Source organism: Hirundo rustica, chromosome 1 (assembly GCF_015227805.2).
Source record: "Hirundo rustica isolate bHirRus1 chromosome 1, bHirRus1.pri.v3, whole genome shotgun sequence".
In the NCBI taxonomy this organism is placed as follows: domain Eukaryota; kingdom Metazoa; phylum Chordata; class Aves; order Passeriformes; family Hirundinidae; genus Hirundo; species Hirundo rustica.
Genome location: NC_053450.1, coordinates 62300677 through 62323542, shown reverse-complemented (window position 1 = coordinate 62323542; position 22866 = coordinate 62300677). Strand labels below are relative to the sequence as shown.

At 37.8% G+C, this 22866-nt stretch overlaps 1 protein-coding gene across 1 annotated transcript in view; it reads right to left on the bottom strand.

Moving 5' to 3' along the window:
• The window catches only part of LOC120747561 (dynein axonemal heavy chain 5-like), a 149713-nt gene that overhangs the window by 39744 nt on the left and 87103 nt on the right, over positions 1-22866 (bottom strand). The window contains exons 58-64 of the mRNA XM_058420799.1: positions 22466-22681; positions 19701-19868; positions 12539-12757; positions 9831-10007; positions 6282-6476; positions 4878-5033; positions 4412-4594 (exon numbers count right to left, since the gene is read on the bottom strand). Of these exons, the coding sequence (XP_058276782.1) occupies positions 4412-4594; positions 4878-5033; positions 6282-6476; positions 9831-10007; positions 12539-12757; positions 19701-19868; positions 22466-22681 (1314 nt within the window). The remainder of the gene's footprint in view (positions 1-4411; positions 4595-4877; positions 5034-6281; positions 6477-9830; positions 10008-12538; positions 12758-19700; positions 19869-22465; positions 22682-22866) is intronic.

Genomic DNA, 22866 nt, shown 5'->3' with positions numbered 1-22866 from the left:
CAGGCAGATTGGGGACTTGGTTGTCTTTTCCATAAAACACTGAAATATTACTAAATATTTCTGTACTAAAATAATTTAGATGCATGATGAATATATATATTAAAGTAATTTATATGTGTCCTATATTTATTTGATTAATTAAGCATAAATGTTGGAGAATGAAAACCCATCAGAATTACCAGGAAAGTCTTCCTCATAGTAAGGTGCACAAACCACTAAAGATAGTTTCCAATAGCAAGCGATAAAAGCCACATGACATTGAGTACTCAAAATTAAATCAGATAAAGGCCTGAAAGATGCTTTGTATGGATGAATTTTACGTTGTGAGCAAAATTGACTGGATGACCTTTTCCATTTCTAATTTCTATTATTCTGTGACTTTGAAAGATACAATCCTCTACTGCTTATATAACAGGAAATGTTACAATTATTATCTATGTCATATGGATTTTTTCCCCTTTTTACAAGACAGACAATGACAAGGGGAAAAAGGCAGACAAGTCAGCACAACATCAAGTGATATGAGGTATCTATACAGCACAGTCTACAGAGCTCAGGGGTACTCTTGCTGGCTCTCAATTTAATCAATCAAGTCAACCTTCCTATAAGAAAAGGATAGTTAGTAATAGTCTATCTACACCTATGGCTTCAGTTTATTTTCATTTTTGTCAACATGTCAAGCTAGAGAAAAAGGAGATGTACAGAGTTATACAGTACAGGAGAGGTTCTCCTGTATTTCAAAGAAGTGACAAATTTCTTTATTTTCACAAACTTCTCATTTGGAAACCTGTTTGAAATGTGCTCAGTGTAGCTATGTGGAAGCTAAAAGTAACTGTATCCCAAAAGAGGGAAATGGCTTAAACATCAATAATTCAGCTTTCTACATTTACTCCTCTTTCTATACTATTAATTAAAAAAAAAAAAAATTAGAATTGTACAAAAGGAACACTTCCTTGAAACACTCAAAAATACATTTTACTACAAGCTTAAATTCCACATAAGGCTGTGCTTTGTTTAAGATCAGATACTTTACCCATACGATTTATAAGTCTGTAAAAGGTATCTTTCAGAAAATTAGCAAGCATAACAGGCACAAGTTTTTTGTTTGCAAGGGAATTTCACAACCATATTTGTTAAGTAAATAGTAGTTGTTCTGAACACAAATAGTGGTAGCGACTTCATTATCAAAGTACAAAAATATGCTGATTTTTTTTCTATATTTACAGGATGAACCTATAAAGCTGAGAACCACAAACACTTCTTTGATCATATTTCATTGATCACCAGAGCAACCTTTAAGAATGTCTTCGTTCCTTTAATCTATTACTTTAGCTCAGCGATCATAAAGTTGTCTCTTTGCAATAGAAAACCTGTTCTTCAGAATCTCTCTTCATGTTATGTCTTTCCTTTGAACTAATTTTTTCAGAATCCCATTGGCTCTGACTGTCTACACCACAACATTCATCTCCTACTGAGACAGAAGAGTCTGAACAACCATGATGTCTTCATATCTGCCAAAAGAAGTTTAATAAATGTTGATCAGCTGCAACCATATCCCTGTGCAGCAAGTAGTGCCAATACTAACCAGGTTCCCTTGCAACTCTCTTCAGGTGATGCACAGTATTGGAGGAATAATTTTTCAGTAACTATGTTTTTGACCCAAAATGCAGTCTAGGTGTTGCTACCTACATTCAATATGAATTCTCTAACAGTTCTGTCCAAGAAAAAACAAAACAAAACAAAACAAAACAAAACAAAACAAAACAAAACAAAACAGAGCAAGGGTATCTTGTGGCAGGAGGAGTTTTATTTCACTTCTTTCAATTCTATCTTGATTTAGACCTCTCCCTCCATTCAGAAGTGTCAAGGGTTAGTATAGTTTTTCCCCCTACTTATGGAGAAATGTAGAATGTATTTCCAGGTCAGGACCTAGGAATTGCTTTGGAAAGGACAAGGACCTATCAGAGGGTTAGTTGGAATATTGGCATCTGTTTTGACCACTGAAAAATGCCGGTTACGACTTTGGGAAGTACCATATAAAAACCCTTGATTTCCTCCAGGTCGGCCCTTTTTTCCTTTGGCCAGGGAGACACAGGTAGCCTCGAGTTGGGCCTGCTGCTCCCCCCCCTTTTTTGGGGGGGAGCTGGCCCAAGGCTTAGCAGGATTCCATCGGCTCCCAGGTGGGGTGGGGGGGAGGAAGGAGAGGTTGCTGCTTTACAACAACTACTTTCTCTAAAATTCCCTGGGGCAGGGAGAGATCTCTGCCAGGCCCCTGATAAGAGCTATGGGTATCATTTAGGCCGAGGCCACCCCAATTTACACCGAGGGGTGGGCTGAAAAGGCATTTATGATCCTGCCTGGGTTTTTTTTTTGATTCTGGACTGCCCGGTGCTCTGATCTTTCGGTGTGAGTTCTCCCCCACCCCCGTCACCAGCACAGCCTTGAAAATCTTTACACCATGAGCTGAAGCAAGAGAGACAAAGGCTTTGGGCCGATTTAACTCTTTCCTGGAAACGTGAAGCTTCCAAAGCCTAACCCTTCCCTGAGAGAGAAAAGAAAGAGTGAACATAAAGAAGGAACAGCATGAAGTCAGTGGAGTGAGAGTGAAAAGACTATTGGGACAGGGGGTTGGGGAGTTTGTCATTCTATCCTTATTGAGCCATGGAAATGAACTTTATATTTAAATTATCCCTTTAAATTATGGGAAAGATATGCATTTGGGGAGATAATTTTTAGATTTATGTGTGGATTTGAGCAAAGGTGTTTCTGATGGACTAAGTGATATTAATCCTATAAGATGCTTGAACAGAGATTGAGATGAGAAGCTCTCTGTGCCAGTGAAGAAGTGAGATCTCTGTACTTTGAGATGAAGAATCCTTTGCCTTTAGAGTTACGCATCTTTAAAAGGTGACTCCCCAGTATGCAAAAGTCTAATACCCATGACCCATAAGCAGCTTGGGGACCTGCTGATGGGAGGGGTCACAAAGGCAGGTTTCTCCGGGCGGTTGTTTTTGTGACAGTTAAAAAACCCACAAGAGAACTGTTCTAGGTTATCAGTGAGATCCATGACTCAAAAAGAGACTCCTCTCCTAAAGATTGGTGAAAGATTATTTTCAAATGGTGAAACTGGCTGAAAAATTAGAGGTTTTGTCTCTTTATTTTGTTTTGTAGGACAGTTAACAGTTTGTAGGGAGGGAAGAGTGTTTTTGAAGTTTCATACTGTTTTGTTTTAATTTTTTCCCAACTTTCTTTTTCTTTTTTTTTAGTGTGTGTTAGTAAAACTATTTGTTCATTTTTAAGCTTGACCCTGCTTTGCTTTTCCCTTAATCTCTCTCCCACAGCAAAAGAATAAACACTACGACCACTACACTAAATTTGGCAACTAGAATTTGGTGAACCTGAAACCACTACAAGAGATTAGTCAGGATACTCCCATTCCCTCCTGCTGATGCTGTTCAATTTTGCTTACAGAAACCTACATCTACTGGAGTAAAGATTAAAAGCTTTGCATCTAAGGCATTTGTCCCACCCTATTTTTCTCTTGTACCTGCGGTTACAGTCTCTCTGTTTTTCATGGAACAATTCACAGGAAGTTTGTGCATTACAATGACTTCCCAGCCTCTGTGACTGTCAGACTGAAGGAAGGGCACCTTAATTCCAGTCCTTACTTCAGTAAAAGCTCATTTTGAGCAAAGTGGAAGGGTGTTGGCTGGAGAAAATGACAGCACCACTAAAGAGTGCTGGTTAGAACATGCTTTGGGGAAGTCAAAGGAAGAATTAATTCCCTAAGGTAGGCAGCTCCTCTCGCATGAACAAGCCTACTTGAGCTACTTCCTGAAAGCAGCAGCTCTGCTAATGCAAAACTCAATATTTTTCTCTTACCTGTGAGAGGATTTTCTTCCTTATATTAACTTCCACATAATCAATGCAAATTTTATTAAGAACAGAGTCAAGTCCATGTTCAGGGCTCCTTAAGAATATTTTGTATCCTTGCACACTAGAGCTTGGCTGGCAAAAATAGTTCAAGTTCATAAGCATTTTTTTCATGTAATTCAAATTAAGTTTAGAAAGGAATTCAGAAATAAAAGAGATTTCTGACTGAACAAGAAGCCCTTTCCATATATGAAGGAATAAAGTTGTTTTATGTATGTCGTGTGTGCCTGTAATGTATTTTTAATGAATAATTTTCTTTCTTCTCTTTCCAAGGCCAGATCTTAAAATAAATGTTTAGGTTCCCCCTTTCAATTAAAAAACAGCTGCACATTGTATTTCAGCAAATGCACAACCTTTAAACTTTCATTCACATTTTTGTTCTTGCATTTGATTTCAACCAAGCCATTGAATATGTATGCACTGCTGGTGCAGATACTGAACAAGCCTTCCCGCTATTCCAGTGCTGCAAGACTCATACCTGCTTTTCTGCGAGGATGACACGGCCAAGGAGCTGATCTTCCAGCCCTTTCATAGTAACACTAAAGTCAATCACAGTTGTTCTTGCACTAATTTCTGGAGTATAAACAGGATTAGCCACCTTTGTTGTCATATAGAGGGTAAACCCCTTCATCAGATCTACCTCCTTGTCACCTACTTTCACCTGAAAATAGAAAACATTTCTCAGTTTTCAAAAGCTGAATTCAGAAAAACTATTATTATATCAAATGGAAAAAAAAAAAAAAATCTATGAACTCTTCTTTTACAATTTCATTCACACTTTTAAACTTTCTGATTAAGGGTAAAAAAAACCCTCAAACAACCCCTGAGTTCACTACTCATTTTCTAACTGTTTTAAAGGTACAAATCATGTCCTTATTTAAACTACCCCACACCCAACATCTGTCCTTATTGGGTTTTAATTTCATGTCTACAGTTTATCTTACTTTGTGTGCTGAACCAAATTTTATGAAATTTTTTTCCAAGATGTTGTCTAGAGCAGGATCAAGTTCCTCTCCAATGTCTTCAATTAACAGAGGTCGGCCAAGGGACAAGCAGTCTTCTATATGACTTCTGAAGAACTTGTGGTTCATACACGTAACCTAGGAAGGTTGAGTCACAACGCAGCATGCATTTGAAAGCACACAGAAAACAGCAAAACATGTATTGCAGCTTTAAAAAACTGTACTTATCCTGGGATATCTATACAAATGGCTACATTTTAGGGACCAGAACTTGCCTCTGCTGACGTGAATGGAAGCGTTGCTTTAAACTTAGGAGGATAAGAGATCATGTTTCTTTATTGTTACTTATTTGCTTATTTACCTTCATATCTATCTAATCATTGTAATATTTTAATGTCTCCTAAATATAAATAGATCTATGCTTTAGAACACTAATGTGAAGTAGGGAAATATTTATGGAGTTCAGAAAGGGAACCATTGTTACATAGGAGGCCTGATTCAATTTCCAATTCAGTTCCACCAGTCTTAAAATTGCTAAAAGTAACACAGACTCCTTTTCATTTACTTAAATTTAATATATTTAACATAATCCTTTAAGATGATAATTGAATATCCTTTCCAGGCATCTCCTAAGTCATGTTTTTTGGGTGGTTTTTACCAGGAAAAAAAATTAGGATAGACATGTTTTTAAAATAAATTCTTGTCTTGTAGGCAAAGCTCTTTGAAAAAGGTATAATTAAAATATCTAGAGGCACATTACACAGAATTAAACCAGTATATTATTTAAAAATTAATACTTTATTTAAAATTAATACTCTCTTCCACCACTCTGCACTTTTTGTTTGTTACAATGTAGGCATATGTGTATCCATCAAAACAGCAGGTTGCCTGCTTTTTTTATTTCAATTCAGCTGATGAATAAAGCTAGTGTCTGACCAACAACATAACACTAACAAGACCATAGCAAATTACAATATCCCAGATGTAAGCTATAATTTGAGCACTTGTGTATTTAGAATCCTGACATAACTCTGTTCCTCCTGGACTTACTGAGGAGAACTGAGATTCAGAGAAGGAGATACAAGTCTCCAGGAAGATGGAGAATGAGATACGACATCTTATTTTCCTCTTTGTTTCTCTTTCACTATGGCAGGCAATTAAAAGATTCATCATAAAAATAGATATGTCATAACATATCTATAGCTATTTTTGCCCTGGTTTTAATACCGTGTTATAGGGTACAGGTTTTGTGTCAGTCTTTCGTTTCTGCATAACTGTATACCAATAAACATCAGATTTAAATTACACATGGCCAAAGTATGATGACAGAAATCACACACACATTAAAAGAAAAAAACCAAAAAAACCTGCAAATTAACTATTTACCTGAAGTCCATTATTCTTTTCCTTATTTTTGATCCAGATCTTTCCTTGACCTTGTGGATCAATCAGCAAAGGATATCTAGATGCTTTTGTGACAATAATGCCATTTTGAATTGAAAGGTCATCATTTGGAAGACCCTGGAGGTTCCATTCACCCACTGTAGCATTGTCAACAAGCATACCAGTAAGGTTCAAGTTCTAATAGAAGATATACAATTAGAAAATTAGTACCAGTAGAAAACATGCAGATACAAAATTAGTGCCAGTTGGAGGAGCTACACTAAACCATCTGCTGGATGGTTTTTCTTCTTATTCTGATCAGAATGCATGATAGAGTATCTTTGGTAGTTATTGCTTACTGTTTCTTTTCTTTAAAGTTCAGCAGCTCAATCATTGCTGTTGAGTAGTAATGAAAGTGGGGCTTTGATGTCCATCAGAGAGTCCCAGAAAAACTCTGAAGCCAGTTCAATATCTAATGACAAACTGATTTTTTGCCATTTTTAATCTCAAGCTCTTTTTCTGCCCGTTCAAGTGGAAGTGACATCTTGCTCACAAGAGCTTACACCTGCTGAAAAGTGACTTCCAGGTAAAGGATGGCTGTGGGAGACTAAGAGAAAAAAGTGGAGATGTGCTATGGATCAGTAACCATGAATTATCATGAAAGGTTATTGCTGCTAAGTCAAAACCCTTCACGGTTCACATACTCTCCTAAAGTCGGATTTGCACTTGTCAACAAAATTGCTTTATTTTATTCACTATGAAAAGTGGCTGGCCTCTCAAAAAGGTATATGTGAAGAAAACAGTGCTGAAAATAGCAACCCAAATTCTCCAATTTAGGTGCTTTTGCACCTTAGTAAGGATTGAGAATTCTAAAAATAATAAAAATGAAGGGTTTTTTTAAATTTGCTCCTTATGGCTTCAAACATGTCTAAAAACATGTTTGAAATAAAGACATGAGAGAAAGAAAGTAAAAGCCTGAAAATCTGGCAAAAATCACAGAATTCAGCATCTGAAGCCTAAAGCTTAACTTCAAATACTGTGAGAGTTGTGATACAATCATGAGACCTAATGATACCAGTGGCTGCAATACGCCAAAGCTTTTTTACCCCTTTGATTTTTTTACTGCTAAAATTATTGAAGACTCACAAGGAAGCAACACAAACCATTCTCAGAAAAGAGATAAATTTTAGGAATCAAGTTTCCATTTGTGCAAAGGACAGAAAAGCATTTAATAGGCAAATTTTTCAGCAACTGGAACCTAAAACCATATTTAGCTCCTTAAGCAGATGAGTAGGATCTAAGCAGCTTTGAACTTTTTCTTACCTACAGCAAGAAGCATCAGTCACCCTGCAACTCTGAAACTCAGCTAATTTAAGTGCCTAACTAAACAGAGAGGTGGCTAATTTTAAACAGATCTTTCTAAATGGTTATGCCTAAATGACTCATACACCCACGGTCAGTTAGTCTGTGACAAAGTAAGGCCGATGTCAAGCCTTTTGCTTGAACTGCAGAGCTGCTTTCTTTCCTGTGGTGTGAAGTATCAAGAAAGTATCCATATGCTGCCTTTTGTGAGTACTTAATTCCCTGGGAAAAATCAAAGCTCTCTTTAATACACTGTGATGGAAATCACAATTCTGTCTTTAACGGGAATTTAAACAGAATGGTAAATACATTTTGAAACTCATTAACCACGGTATTCTTCATCTAACTGAGACATATTGGCGGGGCAGGAGGAGGGGAAGCAAGTTAGAAACAGTAAGAAAATATTCCTCAAATTTTCAAGGATGCAGCCAAATAGTAATGTGGTCAGAACACCTTCATGGAAGCAGAATTTTTGTTCTTTATTTATTGCTTTTTAAGGACATTATACATCCATTTTCTTATCCTTAAATGGTGAGAAACTTGGCAGATATTCCCCAAGGTAAGAAGCTTTTGAGAACGTTTTGTACACTGAATTTGAGAAAGAGCCTCCCTGGGATGAGTGTATGTAGGATAACTCCCATGCCACACTGGTTAAGAATCTTGCCTGAAACTGCACTGCTCCTGGTACTTTATTAATAAATCCATCTTGGCCTTACATATTTTTCATCATCAGCAGCTTTCAGAGAGCTTTACTGGGTGGGTCAGAGTAATTCATCTTTTAAGTCACAGCATAAATTGGGCTGGATTGCAAGTTTCACTTTGTCAGGTCAAGGTTAATCAGCATCACAAGAATTATGCTAACCTAACATAAAAGATAATAGAAAAGATATTCACAAGTAACTTCTATGAAGTGAAAAAAGCCCTCACGGAAAAGAGGTTTCCTTAATAGAGGTTTTAAGTGCCAAATCCCAAAAAACCTGAAAAGAAGATGCAGATCTACCTTTAGCTGTTTCACGATGATACAGCTGTACACAGGTTGCTTAGTAGCTCACAGCATTTTTCAGCAGCAGCTGCTCTATCAAAATTTTTGACAGCTGAGAACAGGAACTGTTTGAGCTTAATGCTTCAGTTCCTGTGCTGCGAGGAAGAGAGAGTCCCTGAACTATTTCTCCAGCCTTTACTGCTGAAAAAAAAAGTACACAGGTACTCACAAAACCAAGTGGATGACAACATAGATTACTCAGAAAGACAGTTTTGATTACTATGGCCTAAATTCTGCCTTTAGGATGAGTATGTCTTCCAGGTACAGGGAAGAAATTAGACAGACCTCCTAAAAGTCACGGAATAGGAGCAAGGCTGCTGCTGGCCACAAGCAAAACTTCTGCACTAGAACATCTGCCAGGTCTAGCACTCCTGAGGCAGATAATGGTAAAAGTAAAGGACAAGATTCAGGTGAGGGATCCTGCCCCGTGTCATAGTCTCAGCCTGCAGGTTACTCACCTTAATAAAGGTAGACTATGAAGTGGCAGGAAACAGAAACTGAATGATGGGACCGTAGCTCCATTGCACTGTCTGCACAGACACAGGCCAGTGAAGGAGATAACTGCAACGTCAGCCTCACTGGTGACAAAGGTGCCTGGATTTAAAAGCTAACACTGGAGCAAGCTGAACTGCCAAAGTGCTGTAAACCAATCCTTGCCAAATGCAGGGTTTGTTTAAATTAATAATTTCTATATGACACTTCAAATTAAACTAAATTAAATGTTGTGGGTGTGCAGCAGAGGGTATGACAGGAGGGTATCTACCGCTAACACAGCAAAGTGCAAAGGTGATGTCTCCTCTTATGAAAAGGTAAATGTATTCTAAGCTGATAAATTGTACTTTGTTTCCTGTATTATGCTATTTCTCCCAGGGCAGCTGACTTCAGACAGCATTTCTCTCTCAGATTTGCCAGAGCATTGTCCTACATACCAGTTGTGAAATGCCTGACAGTATAAAGAGGAATTTAAAACATATTGGTTGAGAAGCTCAGTTGTCAACTGTTTATATTTTTTTATTTATTAAAAATTTGATTGAATGTGACAGCTTGTAAATAATCTTCCAATTATGTACTTTTCTGAAATGAAATGCTCCATGTATAATTTCTCAACAAGGCAAAGAATAAGGTCAGAACAAAACATGAACACTTACTTTACTGTATGGAATCTTGCTATTGTCCATCTCTTTTTTCCACAATTGGAATAGCAAATTTCTGTACTCCTGATTAAAAGGTCCAGAGTAAGAGAGAAAACCGGTGGCCAGAAGAACATTCCCCACCAAATTAATAATTTGATTTTGAAAGTTTTTGCTGCTTGCTGTCCAACGAAGCTGTATGTAAAATATTAAAAAGAAGTTAGCTTTAGTAGACACAAAACTAACACAAACATCTAACTTTAACATCTTTCTGTTATTTTTCTTTTTTTTTTCCAAAAAATGAGTAATGTTTGTTTTAAATCATTCTTTCCAGAAGTAGATGTTTGCTTGGAAGTGATGGCAACCACCTGACCAAGTGGAGAAAAAGCATCTTTGTGAGCAATCTGGTCAAACGGGTAAGAGCTTTAAAGGAGGAATGATGTGGCAGGCAGAGGAGGACCAATAGTCATGCGAAGGACTGGCTGGCAAAAAATGTGTGGGGTGAGATAAACTGTAGGGACCTTGTAATCAACAAAACAGGACAGGGCTAATGGAGGACCACCGTAAAGATACTCACATAAATGAAGAAGTGCCCATCAGACCGAATGGTGGGGACAGCATTCATGCTGCTTATAGGACATTAATTATCACAGCTGGGCACCTCTCTGAAATGTTTCTACATGAATGTGCACAGCATGGAGAACAAAAGAGGGCTCTGCACATGGTTGCAGTGTCATGATATGAGGGGGGTCATGGGAACATGGTGGAAAGACATCCACAGCTGGAGAGCTTCATCAGCTGTCCATGGGCTTGTCCTCTATGTCAGGAAGGACAGGTTGGGAAGGTGAGAAGAGGGGTTTTCTTTCATGTGAGAGAGCAAGGGAATGCATGTGTTTGGCATGGGAGACTTGAGGATGGACAACATGCCAGTTGGGAGCTTAGGGGTGAGCATCAGAGGGAAGATCAACATGGGAGATATGTGTGTCCATCACAGATAACGTGATTAACAAGAAGTAGATGAGGGTGTTTTTAGATGGGGGAAGAAACCTTGCCTCCACAGGCCTTGGTCTACATGGGGAACTTCAACAAGCCAATATTTGAAGGGACAACACAGAAAGACACAAGTAGTCCTTGAGGTTTTAAAGAACTCATTGACAAAGCTCTCAACACAGTTGAGTGAGGATTTCATGAGGGAAAGACAGTTCGCTTAACCTCAAATAAAGAACTGATCAGGGATCTAAAATTTGGGGGCAGCCTTGGCTGAGATTGTTTACCCTTGAACACAGAGTGCAGGGGGAATTTGTACACATGTATCTACATGTACAAATACATGATGGGAAGGGGTAAAGAGGAAGACACCAGACTCTTTTCACTGGTACTCTGTGAAATGACAAGGGGCAATGGACACAAATTGGAATATAAGAAATTCTAATTCAACACACAAAAAGTCCCTTTATTTCAGTGAGAGTGGTCAAAAACTGAAATAGGTTGCAAAGGGAAGTTGTGGAATCCTTGGAGATATTCAAAACCTGACAAAAAATGCCCTGAGCCTTGAGTAAGGGGGAAGAAGGGATGTTTGTTTTAGGTTAGTTGATCTCCAGAGGTCCTTTCCAATCTTGATTATTCCATGATTCTGCAATTTTATACGTACTATTATATTTTAAAAACTAAAAATAATTAACTAATATTTTTGCTTATTTCTTTATTTCCAGATTGCTGTTCCCTTACAATCACTCTGCATGCAATCTGGATCAGGATCTACATGTTTCAAGTTTAGAAAACACACATTTAACCCAGTGTCAGTTTTGCCCAATGCTCCAAATGTCGTACAGAGTTTTTAAATTTTTGGTCTGAATTTTCAAAAGTAGAGTAGAATAACAGCTCTTACAAGACCTCATAGCACAAGGCTTCAGAGAACCCACAATAAGGCATTATAATTTCTTATTTTTGTGTTGCTCTTGAATTTAGAAAAAATATGATAAAGCATCTAAGATTTTTGACTGATGTAATTTGAAGGGCAGCTATGCAAAGAAATGCTGAGGTCCTGGTCTTGCAGGACAAAAAGGTTGAAGTAAAAACTCTCATTAATTTTGACTTTGTGTGAAATCAATGAAGGAATTAGCAAAGCAAATAATAAGAATGGGTGGGGGGGCGGGGGGCGGGAAAGAATGTCTTGCTTCCTCTGAAAACCTTCAGGCTCAAGCCAGAAAGATCTGCGTAGGAAAAGTAAATTTCAAGCTCAGTGCAGAGGATAACAATTAGCCCATAATTCTGTAAAAGGCTCCAGTAGAAATCTAAGCTTCAATTATAATTCAGAAAATTAGTCAAGCTTCAAATTTGTATTCTTGTATACTTGGAGAGAAAAAGAGAGTAATCCTCCTTATAAATATTTTAGGGCAATTATTTAGGTTAAGCCTAATTCCTCTTCTTACTAAAGCTAAAAGGAATTTGGCTCCTTGGCTTTAAATCTGAACTTTATCCTAATACGAGTCATATGATATAACATAAATCTTCATACAGAATAATTAATACCAGAAATTGCTTTACTTTGTTAGGTACATTAACTTAAAAAAACCCTCCAACTATACATACAACTAAAAAAAGTGTCATTTGATGTCAAGATGTCACCACTCCTTGATTTGTTGAGCACTGCTACGAACTTTATGGAGCATTCTCAAAACTGCACATCTGTTTTGTGATGGAAACCTACACACGTGTGCTAATACCTTTTCTCCCCCTAACCCCTCAATCAGAGCTGTGGCATTGCTCATCTTCCTTCTGCACGCCTCAGCATCGTCGAGCAAGGCCTGCTTCTCTTTCATAGCAGCATCATACATGGCTTGAACTTCATCCAGCTCCATTTGCTTCTCATCCAGCTGATTTTGTGCACTATTCAGTTCCATCTGGGCAGCTGCAAGTCTTCCCTCTTGCAAAGCTAAATTTGCCTATTTAAAAGTAAAGGGTAATTAATACCTATTTTTTGGCAGAAGCAAGTGACATTAATTTAATGGCACATCCTGTACTGTGTTGGGTACTTTTAAAAATAGTGCATATTTTAAGATAACAGAAGTTTTTTTTCTTTTTACTTCTAGAACAGAAGCATGGCTTTAAAGTTATTCAAGGCAATGTTAAGATGTTTAAATAATATTTTCAGAATGCTCTATTGATCACACAATGGCCAATTGTTTTAAATCACAATACACTTGAAATAGCTGTCTACTAGACATATGAGGCAACATATACAGTGAGTCCTGTAATATATCCTCAGTGCCAAAGAAATTTAATACTGTCTTCATTAATTATAAAAAAATAAAAATTATAACAAAAATTACTCTTCTGATCTCTTTTTCCATCAATTACTTCTACAGCAAAAATATAACAAATGTATTTTTTGCTCCTCTGGAAAGTAAAACTCTAGAGACTTTTTTCACATCTCTCTATAAATTTGCATGACAACTTACCAGTCATTTAAATGTGGCCTCTTAACTTTTATATTCCTAACAGGAATATAATATTCCTAACAGGGTTGAAAAAAATATTCTGTGAATTCAGAATGTATTTCCATATACATTTGCAAAGGATTAGAACCTGACAAATTTCTCATGAAATTCACACTTACAGATAAAGGTTGCTTCCATTTACTCTGAATATTTAAAGCTTTTGCTTGTTTAAATATCATGTATCTTATTTCTGTTTTTTCTTCTGCAAGACTTATGAAGATGGAAACCAAAAATCTGTAAAACCTGTTTTATTACAAATATGAAACTTGACACTCGCATTACATCACACCACAGGAGTAGCAGTAGAAGGCATCTCTCTTAAGGAGTAACTCCTAGTTAAGAGCATAACCATGGATTGGGGTCTGGTCTATTTCAAAAGAGTGGCTTGTGAGCAGGGAATTAGAGAAGCATAAATGTACTAATCAATGAAGTAGGTTACTAATATCTATGTACATGTATGTTGCATACATGTGTATTGGATACAGGTAAACCACATGTATCTGTGTCCATGTATATCAGCAATCTAGGTGCATGCACACAGTAAATGCCAGAGAATAGCACTGTCAGTAAGGTTACATCTACTTAGCCACCTAGAGATAAAAAAAAAAATATTTTGGAATTCAGATGAACCAGTAAAATGGCTGCTCAAAAAATTTCCATCATGTAAGAATGATGAAATATTTCTACCTCGCTCTTTATCAAAAAAAAACACATTAAAGAGCATCACCTAGAAATAAACACTGGTCAATCAGTGAGTCTTGATTAAACCCAGCTAAGCATATTTCAGAATGACTGCTGGTATGTTTTAGTGAATCTTGGACCATTGGGCAAAGTTCCAACAGAAAAGGAGTTTTTAGGAGTGACATAGTGTTACTGTGCCCTGCACCAGGGGAAAGGGTGAGATATGAGAGATAGTGCAGGGTTCCTCCTGCAACTGAGTAAGAAAGGTCTGTCAACAAATGGCCTAATAAGGCAGCTGCCTTAAAGAGATTCACAAGAAGAAGACAAACAGTGAGTAAACTTTATGTCCCTTCAAATGCTGAACACTTCACATTCATGCAGCATCAGAGAGAGCCAGGATAGTATCACCCATGATATCCTGTGCAGAGCAGATCCAGTTAATGAAGGGAAAATTTTCCTTTTATGGCCATTCAAACTATCTTAAACTCCTCTTATTAATCTGTCTTATTAAAGCAGATGCCTCATTTAGCCATCTGTTGTCAGGCCTTTCTTACTGAGATCCAAAAGGAGAAAGGAGCCCTGCACCAGCCCTCTTCTACCTCCCCTTGCCTCCTTTCCCACTGCAGAGCACCCTCATATCATTAAATTCTCTGAGGGCTAAAAATGGAAGTCAAACAATACTATGACATATTGTTTCAGTCCCAGCTGACAAATAGTGAGGTGACACAGGGAACAAGATCCTTGGGGGGTTGTGAAGAACAGCCTTGGCAGAACATCTGGGAAAACAGAGGACTTACACCTGGCTGTGTGGAGTCATATAACACCTTGACATTTATCACAGCAGGATACGAACTTCAGTGGAAAAGGATGGGCATGTGAATTCCCAATATGAGCAATGATGTCTTGTAAATATGAAAAGCAGGTTTCTGTCAGCAATAAACTAGCCAGAAAAGTACAAAAAGGTTGATAAAACAGATTTCCCCATTCTTAAAAATTCTTAAAAGGATATCAGCTTTGAAGAGGTAGGAACAACAAAAAAGTATTTCAGAGATGAGTAGAAAAAGCCTGTATGTTGTATACTAACCTGAAAAAAAAAAAATCCCTAAAATTATTTACACAAGACATTACGAATTTTTTGGAAGATGACCTATAATAAGAAACTATTTTACAGACAATTTAACCAGAATTCTCAGCTAATTTTAGGGTAATCATAACAAAGTATAAGACATTACTTTGATTTATAGGCTACTTAATCATATGTGATGAACACTGGTTAGTTGCACGAGACTGACAGCCAGCATACCGGGATGACCAACATATGTGATTCTCAAAGGCAGAAAGACTACTTGCTTCAGACGACCCTTTGAAATCATCACAATTTGCTTTCTCCCTGCTTTTTTTTTTTTTTCCCCCAAACTTGAGTTTTCAGAATTTTAAGGGCTGTTGTACTGACATCAGTGGCAGGTTGGCTGGCGGCCTCCTGTATAGAGCCCTGCCATGAGAGCAGGAGGCAAGTTCTGCTGCCAAAGAGAATCTTCTGCACAAGAAGACAATTACAGCTGCAATCAGCTCCATACAAACATTTCCAGCCAGTAATAGGCAGGAAGGAAACATGTTTCCCAACCACTAAGAACCACTGCAGCCTTTCTAATTTTAGTGGCACTGCTCTGTGAACAAGCCTCACACCCTTCATTTTATCCCTCTGAATCACACAGCAAAGCAAGGATACACAATTTGTTCCAGCTGGATGCAGTGCGAGAGCCTGAATAAATGGATTTTATGCAGATGAATCACGAGGATTTAAGACATGAGGTCCACACTCTGATCTACTCTCCTGAAGAAGTGGTGCTACACTGGAACACGCCTGGGCTCATGTGAGAACAGCAGCTTCAGCCTTTCCTTGCCTTTGGCATTGTGGGGAACCAGACAGACAATCCTCTCAGCCTCTGCTCCAGCCAGTGCTGCTACCTGGTCTCTGCATCTGTCTGCGTGGGGCAGGAACTGGAGACAGCACCTGTGCCGAAAAGGGCTGCAGCCTAAAGAGTTAAGCAGCTCTTTTGCCTTCTTCCAAGCTGCCCTCAGAGAGGACTTCATAGCAGGTGGTGAGATGAACTTGCCCCTCTTAACATTTTTGCATTCCACATAAAACCAGAACAAATAAGCATAATTACAGTAACAGCTACACTCTTATATGAAACATGTCCAGGACCTTTCTCTGGTATTGAGGTTAACCAGCATAAGAAAACCCTCACATTAAGCTCTCCCAGTCTCTTAAAACAGTATGACTGCATGCTGACAGGCTCGTGGGAATGGCTTTTAGACCATGCTAGGACCTGAAAGGTGCCCAGAGACTACTGAAAAATATTGTTTAGCCAAGACCAAATCCACACTAGAGATCATTCTAACAATTTACCAGTGTAAATGATCACTTCCCAGCGCCTAAAAAAATTCACTAGTAGTATTTAATTTATTAGTATTGACATAGACATTAAGTTTCTCACTGATTCATTGCAAACTCAATTTTGCAAAGTACTGAGTATATCTGACCGTGATCCAAGGAAGCAGTTCAATAAAAATGACTTCTCCGACAAAAAGAAGCTTCACACCATTTCATTCTATTCCTGCTCTTGAATGGAATGCCCAGATCAACCCCAAATCACTCTGAAGAGCAACTGGTGCTCAGTAAATTCAGGAAATGTTACTAGGAGAATCCCATTAGGGAAAAAAAAAATCCAAAACTGTAGAGTTCACTACAGGTAAGGATGATTTGGAGCTTTCCTAGCATGCCTCTTGTTAATGAATTTCAGCTTCCAAATTCTACTGCTCTTACAGTGACAATTCACTGCTGCTGGATTAGGCCAGAAGGCTTCTTGCACTTGGACTCTGTCACTCTGCTCCTGAACTTCTGGGGATGAGCTCCGTGCTCCTCTTTGCCTTTTGCTTCAGAATTGTTCTGAGCACATGGCATCTGAATGAAAACTCTTCATGGAAATGCAATCTCAAAACTGCCCCCGTTACAGATTACTGCAGATTTTTCCTACAGACTCTCCACTGGTTTTGGATCAACTTTCCCTGAGACTCAATATTGTGATAAACTTTTATCCACCATTACTTAGGAAAAATTTTTTAAAAATGCAAAGACATACACAAGTTTTGCAGACCTTCCAAAAACAGTGTTTTTACCTCACCAATACAAATTAAAAAAAAAAAAATATATATACACATGCCCATATGCATACATATGTACATTTGTACACATGCAAAGAGATCCATGCAGAGTGACATTAATAAAATCTTGGTCTCACTTTCTTTGCTATCAGTGACCATTCTGTGGGGTTAAAATAATCTTTAAAAATCAGAGAAATCATATCTCTTATGTTTTTCACAGTCTGTACTGGCTAGTGAAACACTTTACATATTTTCAGTTCAGTTATATGTCCTGACCTTACTCTGTTTTGTTGGGTGATCTAAACCTCCCCTTCACCCTCCCCAAACTATATGCTTTCCTTCCACAATTACTGTGAGCCTTGAATTCAGACTTGCATGCTTGTTCTCCTACCCAGTGGGCATCACCTTGTCAAGGACATGCTTATTTAAATAGACAACTATCAAATTTCAACTCCTTGACCAATTTAAAATTTCACTCCTTGACTATTACCTCTTCTTCAGGTGCAAGATTTTCTTTCATTGCCTGCTGTGGTTTTTAGTTCAGCATAGAGACAAATGAAAGTAGAAAAGACAATAAAGTCTCATACTTAAAACTGAGTTTGACAGGGAGAATCTGCAATATCAAACAGAATTTGTAAACTGTAAACAAACTTCCCTTGATCACCATAACTGCAAAGGAAAACTTAATTAAAGTCACTGGAGACATCCCTAAGGGAAATTATACTCCTATACACGGTATTTTAATTGGAGGCTGACAGTATCACAACAAAAGTCAGGGCTTCTCCATTCTGCTCTTATATTCTTCAAATAATAGATAAGAAGCAGATGGCGTTTCAAAATGCTCAGGTTAATGCAGCAGCCTGGTTTACGAGGTAGCAATCTGGGGAGGAACAGCTCATCTTCATGCTGAAGGTCTACAGGAAAGTCTAACTAATGACCCTTGGGCTGCAGGTCACTTATCTAAAGAGTGCCAGTATCCATTCCTAGGAATTAGGTAATTTTGGCACACTGTATTTACTAAAATATAAGTCACTATTAATTAGTTCTCATAGGTTGTCATATTTAAGATAAATGAGGCAATGAGTCTCACTTAAGATTCAATTTAAAAATATATTGAATCCATTGTGCAGGTGTTGAAGGGGATTTATATCCTAGAACAGCAGTTAGGATAAAGCGACTTGATTAATTAATTCAGTAAACCTGCTTTTAGCACTGGATGGATTAGCCTGGGCTAGTACTTTTTGCAGTTTAATTGTACATTTATTTTCAATTATTTTCTTAGCATCACTCCATTGCTTCCTGCAATATCTCCTGCATACTTTAAACACTTTCTCCTTCCCTCCCTCCCTTCTTTTGTCATCCTCATGTTTTAAAATATTTGTGGCTGTTGCTATACCTGACAATAGGCACCACCTTACCAATATATGTGTTTCATTTTTTATCAGCTACAGTGTGACAAGGATGCAAGTACTTTAACATGGAGCTAAATTTATATGTAATCCTAAATCATATATATTCAAATAAAAACTACAAGAGCATGTTTTCAACTTTCAGGGTTGCATTTGCATATAAAGACCCTGTTTCCCCCAGGTCTTCCTCCCTTTTATAGCTCTCAATAGTAACATTTCAAATTCCGTTTTCATTAGTGAACATCCCATTATTTGAAAAGGAAAAAACTACTTATATAGCACAAAAATATAGCATTCTCTTGAGTTATTTGAATTTTTAAAAAAAAAATATATATGCTTTTAACATATTTGAATCAGATCTGTCTAGGTATACTAAAAGATTATGCTGAGGGTTTTGACTGTACCATTGATACAGAGGCATATTCAATAGAAACCAAACACAAGTGCAGTGGAAGCATAACGGATTGTATGTATTTCTCCAGAAAAGAGCCATAAAACTCACCGTAGGAGCAATGACTATAAATCATTGTACAAATATGCTAAGTCCCTTTTTTTCAGTATGCTCATAACTGGAACATTTCCAAGACAATAAAGTTATCTGTAGGAATGCACACAACAGTGGTTGATCCCTTTCTCCTTCAGTTCAATGTTTCAACAGAATTCTCTGCCTCACAACTACTTTCTCTATTACTATGTGCATAGTAGCCTGAAACTCCAAAATTATTTTAGGGAGATGAATTGCAGCTAAATTCCTTAAAGAATGCTTCTCTGCCAAGACTGATCGTGACCACAATGAGTAGGTTCCTTCCCAAGCCGGCAGGACTTGAAGCCTTAGTGCCTGGCACCTACTCTGAGGGCAGAGAAGGTATCATAATCTCTCCCATACAGCTAGACAGGCTCTATAAAGAGCCAACTGAATACTTACTGTGTCCACACAAGTAGCAACTGTACCACAGGGTAGTTGTGTGTAAGGGAAAAAAGTTACCAGGACATATTAAATCTCCGTGTGTTTGATTTAACAACTGGGTGTGAAGAAACAAGAATCTCTTTCTTTGCTGAAATAACATAACATTTTTTTCCACTTGGCTATATTCATCTCTCAAAAAAATAAAATTATCAATACAACATACCTTAAGAGGAAGAACTTCTTTATTAATACCGTAGAAGTAAGCCATTGCTTGTGTCCATGAGCAAAGACCTGCTACATTTCCACACACTTTTTTAGCAGTCTCAAGATTATAATCCTCCATATCCAAATAAGGCTCTAAAAGTTCCACAGTTTCTTCTGTAATTGAGTCCTAGTCAATAAAAAGGAAAAAAAAAAATAAAAATAAAAATTAAAATGTGTTTCTTAATAAGGTCAGCTTTACAGTAGCATTTTTATTTTTAAAACCATGGGGTATCACTTCTTACAGAATAAATTAACAAAGCAACACTTTTGCCTTTCACTCTTATAAAGGACAGATTAGTAGTTTTTGTGAACTCCTGAAAATAACTCCTACTTCCATTGCAACAGATTGACTTGAGCTGGCATTTAATATCCCTATTTGACACATAGGATTTACAGACGTTACTAGTGCTTGTGGCTCCACAACAATTTAAGATGTTCTAAGTTATTGCTGCTACAACACTGCAGCAATACAACCTTTTTCCCTGTCCCTCTCAACCAGACGTCCTTGCCCCATCTTTAATACCCTCACCAACGCTCAGTGATCAAGTTTGGAAACTGTTATGACAGAAATCAAAGTTAGAAGACTACTGAATAATTTTCTTCTAATCTGGTTCCATAAACAAGCTCACCATGGAGTCAGACAGGCACTGGTGTGAACACAGCTAAAGGAACCAAGCACGCAGCTTTTGGAAGGAAGAGGGTGAAACTGCAAGGCACTGTCTTCACTTCACTGAAGCTAACCCTTTTTCTTAACCACAAAAGAAATTTCTTTCAGCTGTTATTCTAATCCCAGGGTTTTTTCCCCCCCTCTTTTACAAACTGCTGAGAACATGAAAAGCCAGATCTTTGATGATGGTGGTTAATCTATAATTATGTAAGTGGCAGAAGAAAATGGAATTCATCTCCTCAAGCAAGGTAGAGAGTAGAAGAGCTTATACAGCCTAAAAATGACTCCTTAACAATAGCCATGTTAAGAATCTTCCCTTTTTTTGGCAATGTATTAATGCCTTTCTTTTAATGCCTCTAAAAATCATCCACCATTCATACTGTCAAGCAATTTACCCTTTTCTTGTTTTTCTGCAAAGCAGAAAGGACTGCCTTGTACTTATCTAGTCCTTAGCTACTCTAATAAATAAAACATTCACTATATTACTCCCAAGATCAGCCATCGTGGTGTTTTCGCAATGATCATTTGCTAAAATGTAAAATAGTGCTGGACAAAAATTTTGAGTTTTTTATTCTCCTATCTAAAATAATGAGCTCACAAGCTGGCAAGGTGAAGCAACGATCAATCAGCAGTGGCCTAAACCTCTGTTCAAAGGCTTGGAAAAGGTCATACTTTTCCTTTCAAATAATAATTTTGAACTCAATAAACTTCATCCACTAATTTTCACTACATAAACAATATTAAGAAAGAACAAAAATCTCACAAGCAAGTAAGTTGTGTAGTCTACTCAGAACTCCAGACACAATAAGCTTTCTTATATACCCAAAATGAGAAATGTAGCAGGATGTGAAGGACCTCATAATGGATTGAAGCAGTCCAGTATTCTACCTCCCGTTCATCAGTATCACTTCCTGCAAGAACTTGGTCCCACAAAAGTTGTTCTGACTCCTCTGAATTAAAAGTGCTGCCAACTACCAGCAGGAATACATACACCATTAAAAAGTGCCAAAACTGGAAGTCTCATTAGACAGAAGCTTGAGTAAGGAGTGCATAATTACTCCTTGCTGTCTTAAAACTAATTTCCTCTTTCTGTTTAGCACAGATAGAACTTGGAAAAGTGACCAGACTGACAGCCCCAGGAAAAAACTGTCTACAGAGGCAGTGCAAGTTTCCACATTATGGCTCTCTGGGAGAAATGGCTCCTGGGGATAGTTAGAATGATCTGCACAACAAAAACCCTCCAGCAGCTTAGAAAAGGCATCAGCAAAATGCACAGCTAAGTAGATTAAAACATCAGTGTACAAATGAAAATATGTTCTGCAACATTGCAGAAAAGCCAGGTTTTGCTGAAATCTTCTTGGTCTCCTGGATTATAAAGTTGGGCTATGGTTTTGTAATTTCATATTCTGTCCTAGGTCTTTTTCTGGTCCAGCTACCTGGGACATCTTTCTTCTCTTCCCTATAGAGAATTTCCCATCATCTCACAATTCAGTGAACCTTACTGCAAAAGTTTCTGTCCTGACAGAAATAAAAATTGTTCACTTTTATTTTTTTTACAGTTGATAATAAGATTATTCTTAATTTCACTATTTTTCAAGTGAAAGAACCCCAAAAGTTCCCAAACCATCTCATTACCTTTCCTGCTCATTTTTTTTCTTATTTCCTGCTGGCTCCCTAGCAAATTGGATACAGAATTGTTGAGTACCTTACAGGCAAACAGGCCTGGTAGGAATGGAGAAGGTGAGCCATTTGAAAAACGAAGAGTGGGCCCTTTTAAGGCAACTTTCTACTTAGAAGCAGGAGCTGCCTGAATAAGATAACACAAAGCTTTTCCAGATTTGGTCTTGGGCTTGGGATACTTCTGTCTGCTAGAAGCCACTTCATGGCCCAGGAGAAATATGACTGAGATAATGAACCATGAAAATGAAGAATAGTCACAAACTATCTACAACTATACACAGACAAAACTGTTTCCACTGCCTTTGATAGTAGAAGACACTTTCATGTGAACTCTGAAGATGGCTATTGAAGCTATAGTGCCCCTATTAACTACTGACCTTTTGAAAAGTTAGCAACATGCTAAGAAATCCTGAGTTATTCATTAGCTTCTGAGCCTCAGTCCATGATGGCTTCACACCCAGGTGTTCGTGATCTACTGTCACTGATTCTATTTTCCTTTGGAATAGAAGCAGTACGCAGTCCATGATCCGCATTATCAGGTGAGGAGGTTTACCCAGTTTGCGAACAGTTGCAATGTCAGAAGGCTTTATTGTCTGAAAAATTATAGAAGAAAATAATCCATTTATTCAAGCAGTCACTCGATTGCGAAGAAGGATGCTCTTTTGGGAGGGATGTATATGTGATGCAGTTGCTGCAGGTTTGCAGGTAACTCAGAAGCACTGCCGCAGAAAGGCCCTAAAGGTAGTCCCACTCCACCACTGCTTCATTACCTGACAGT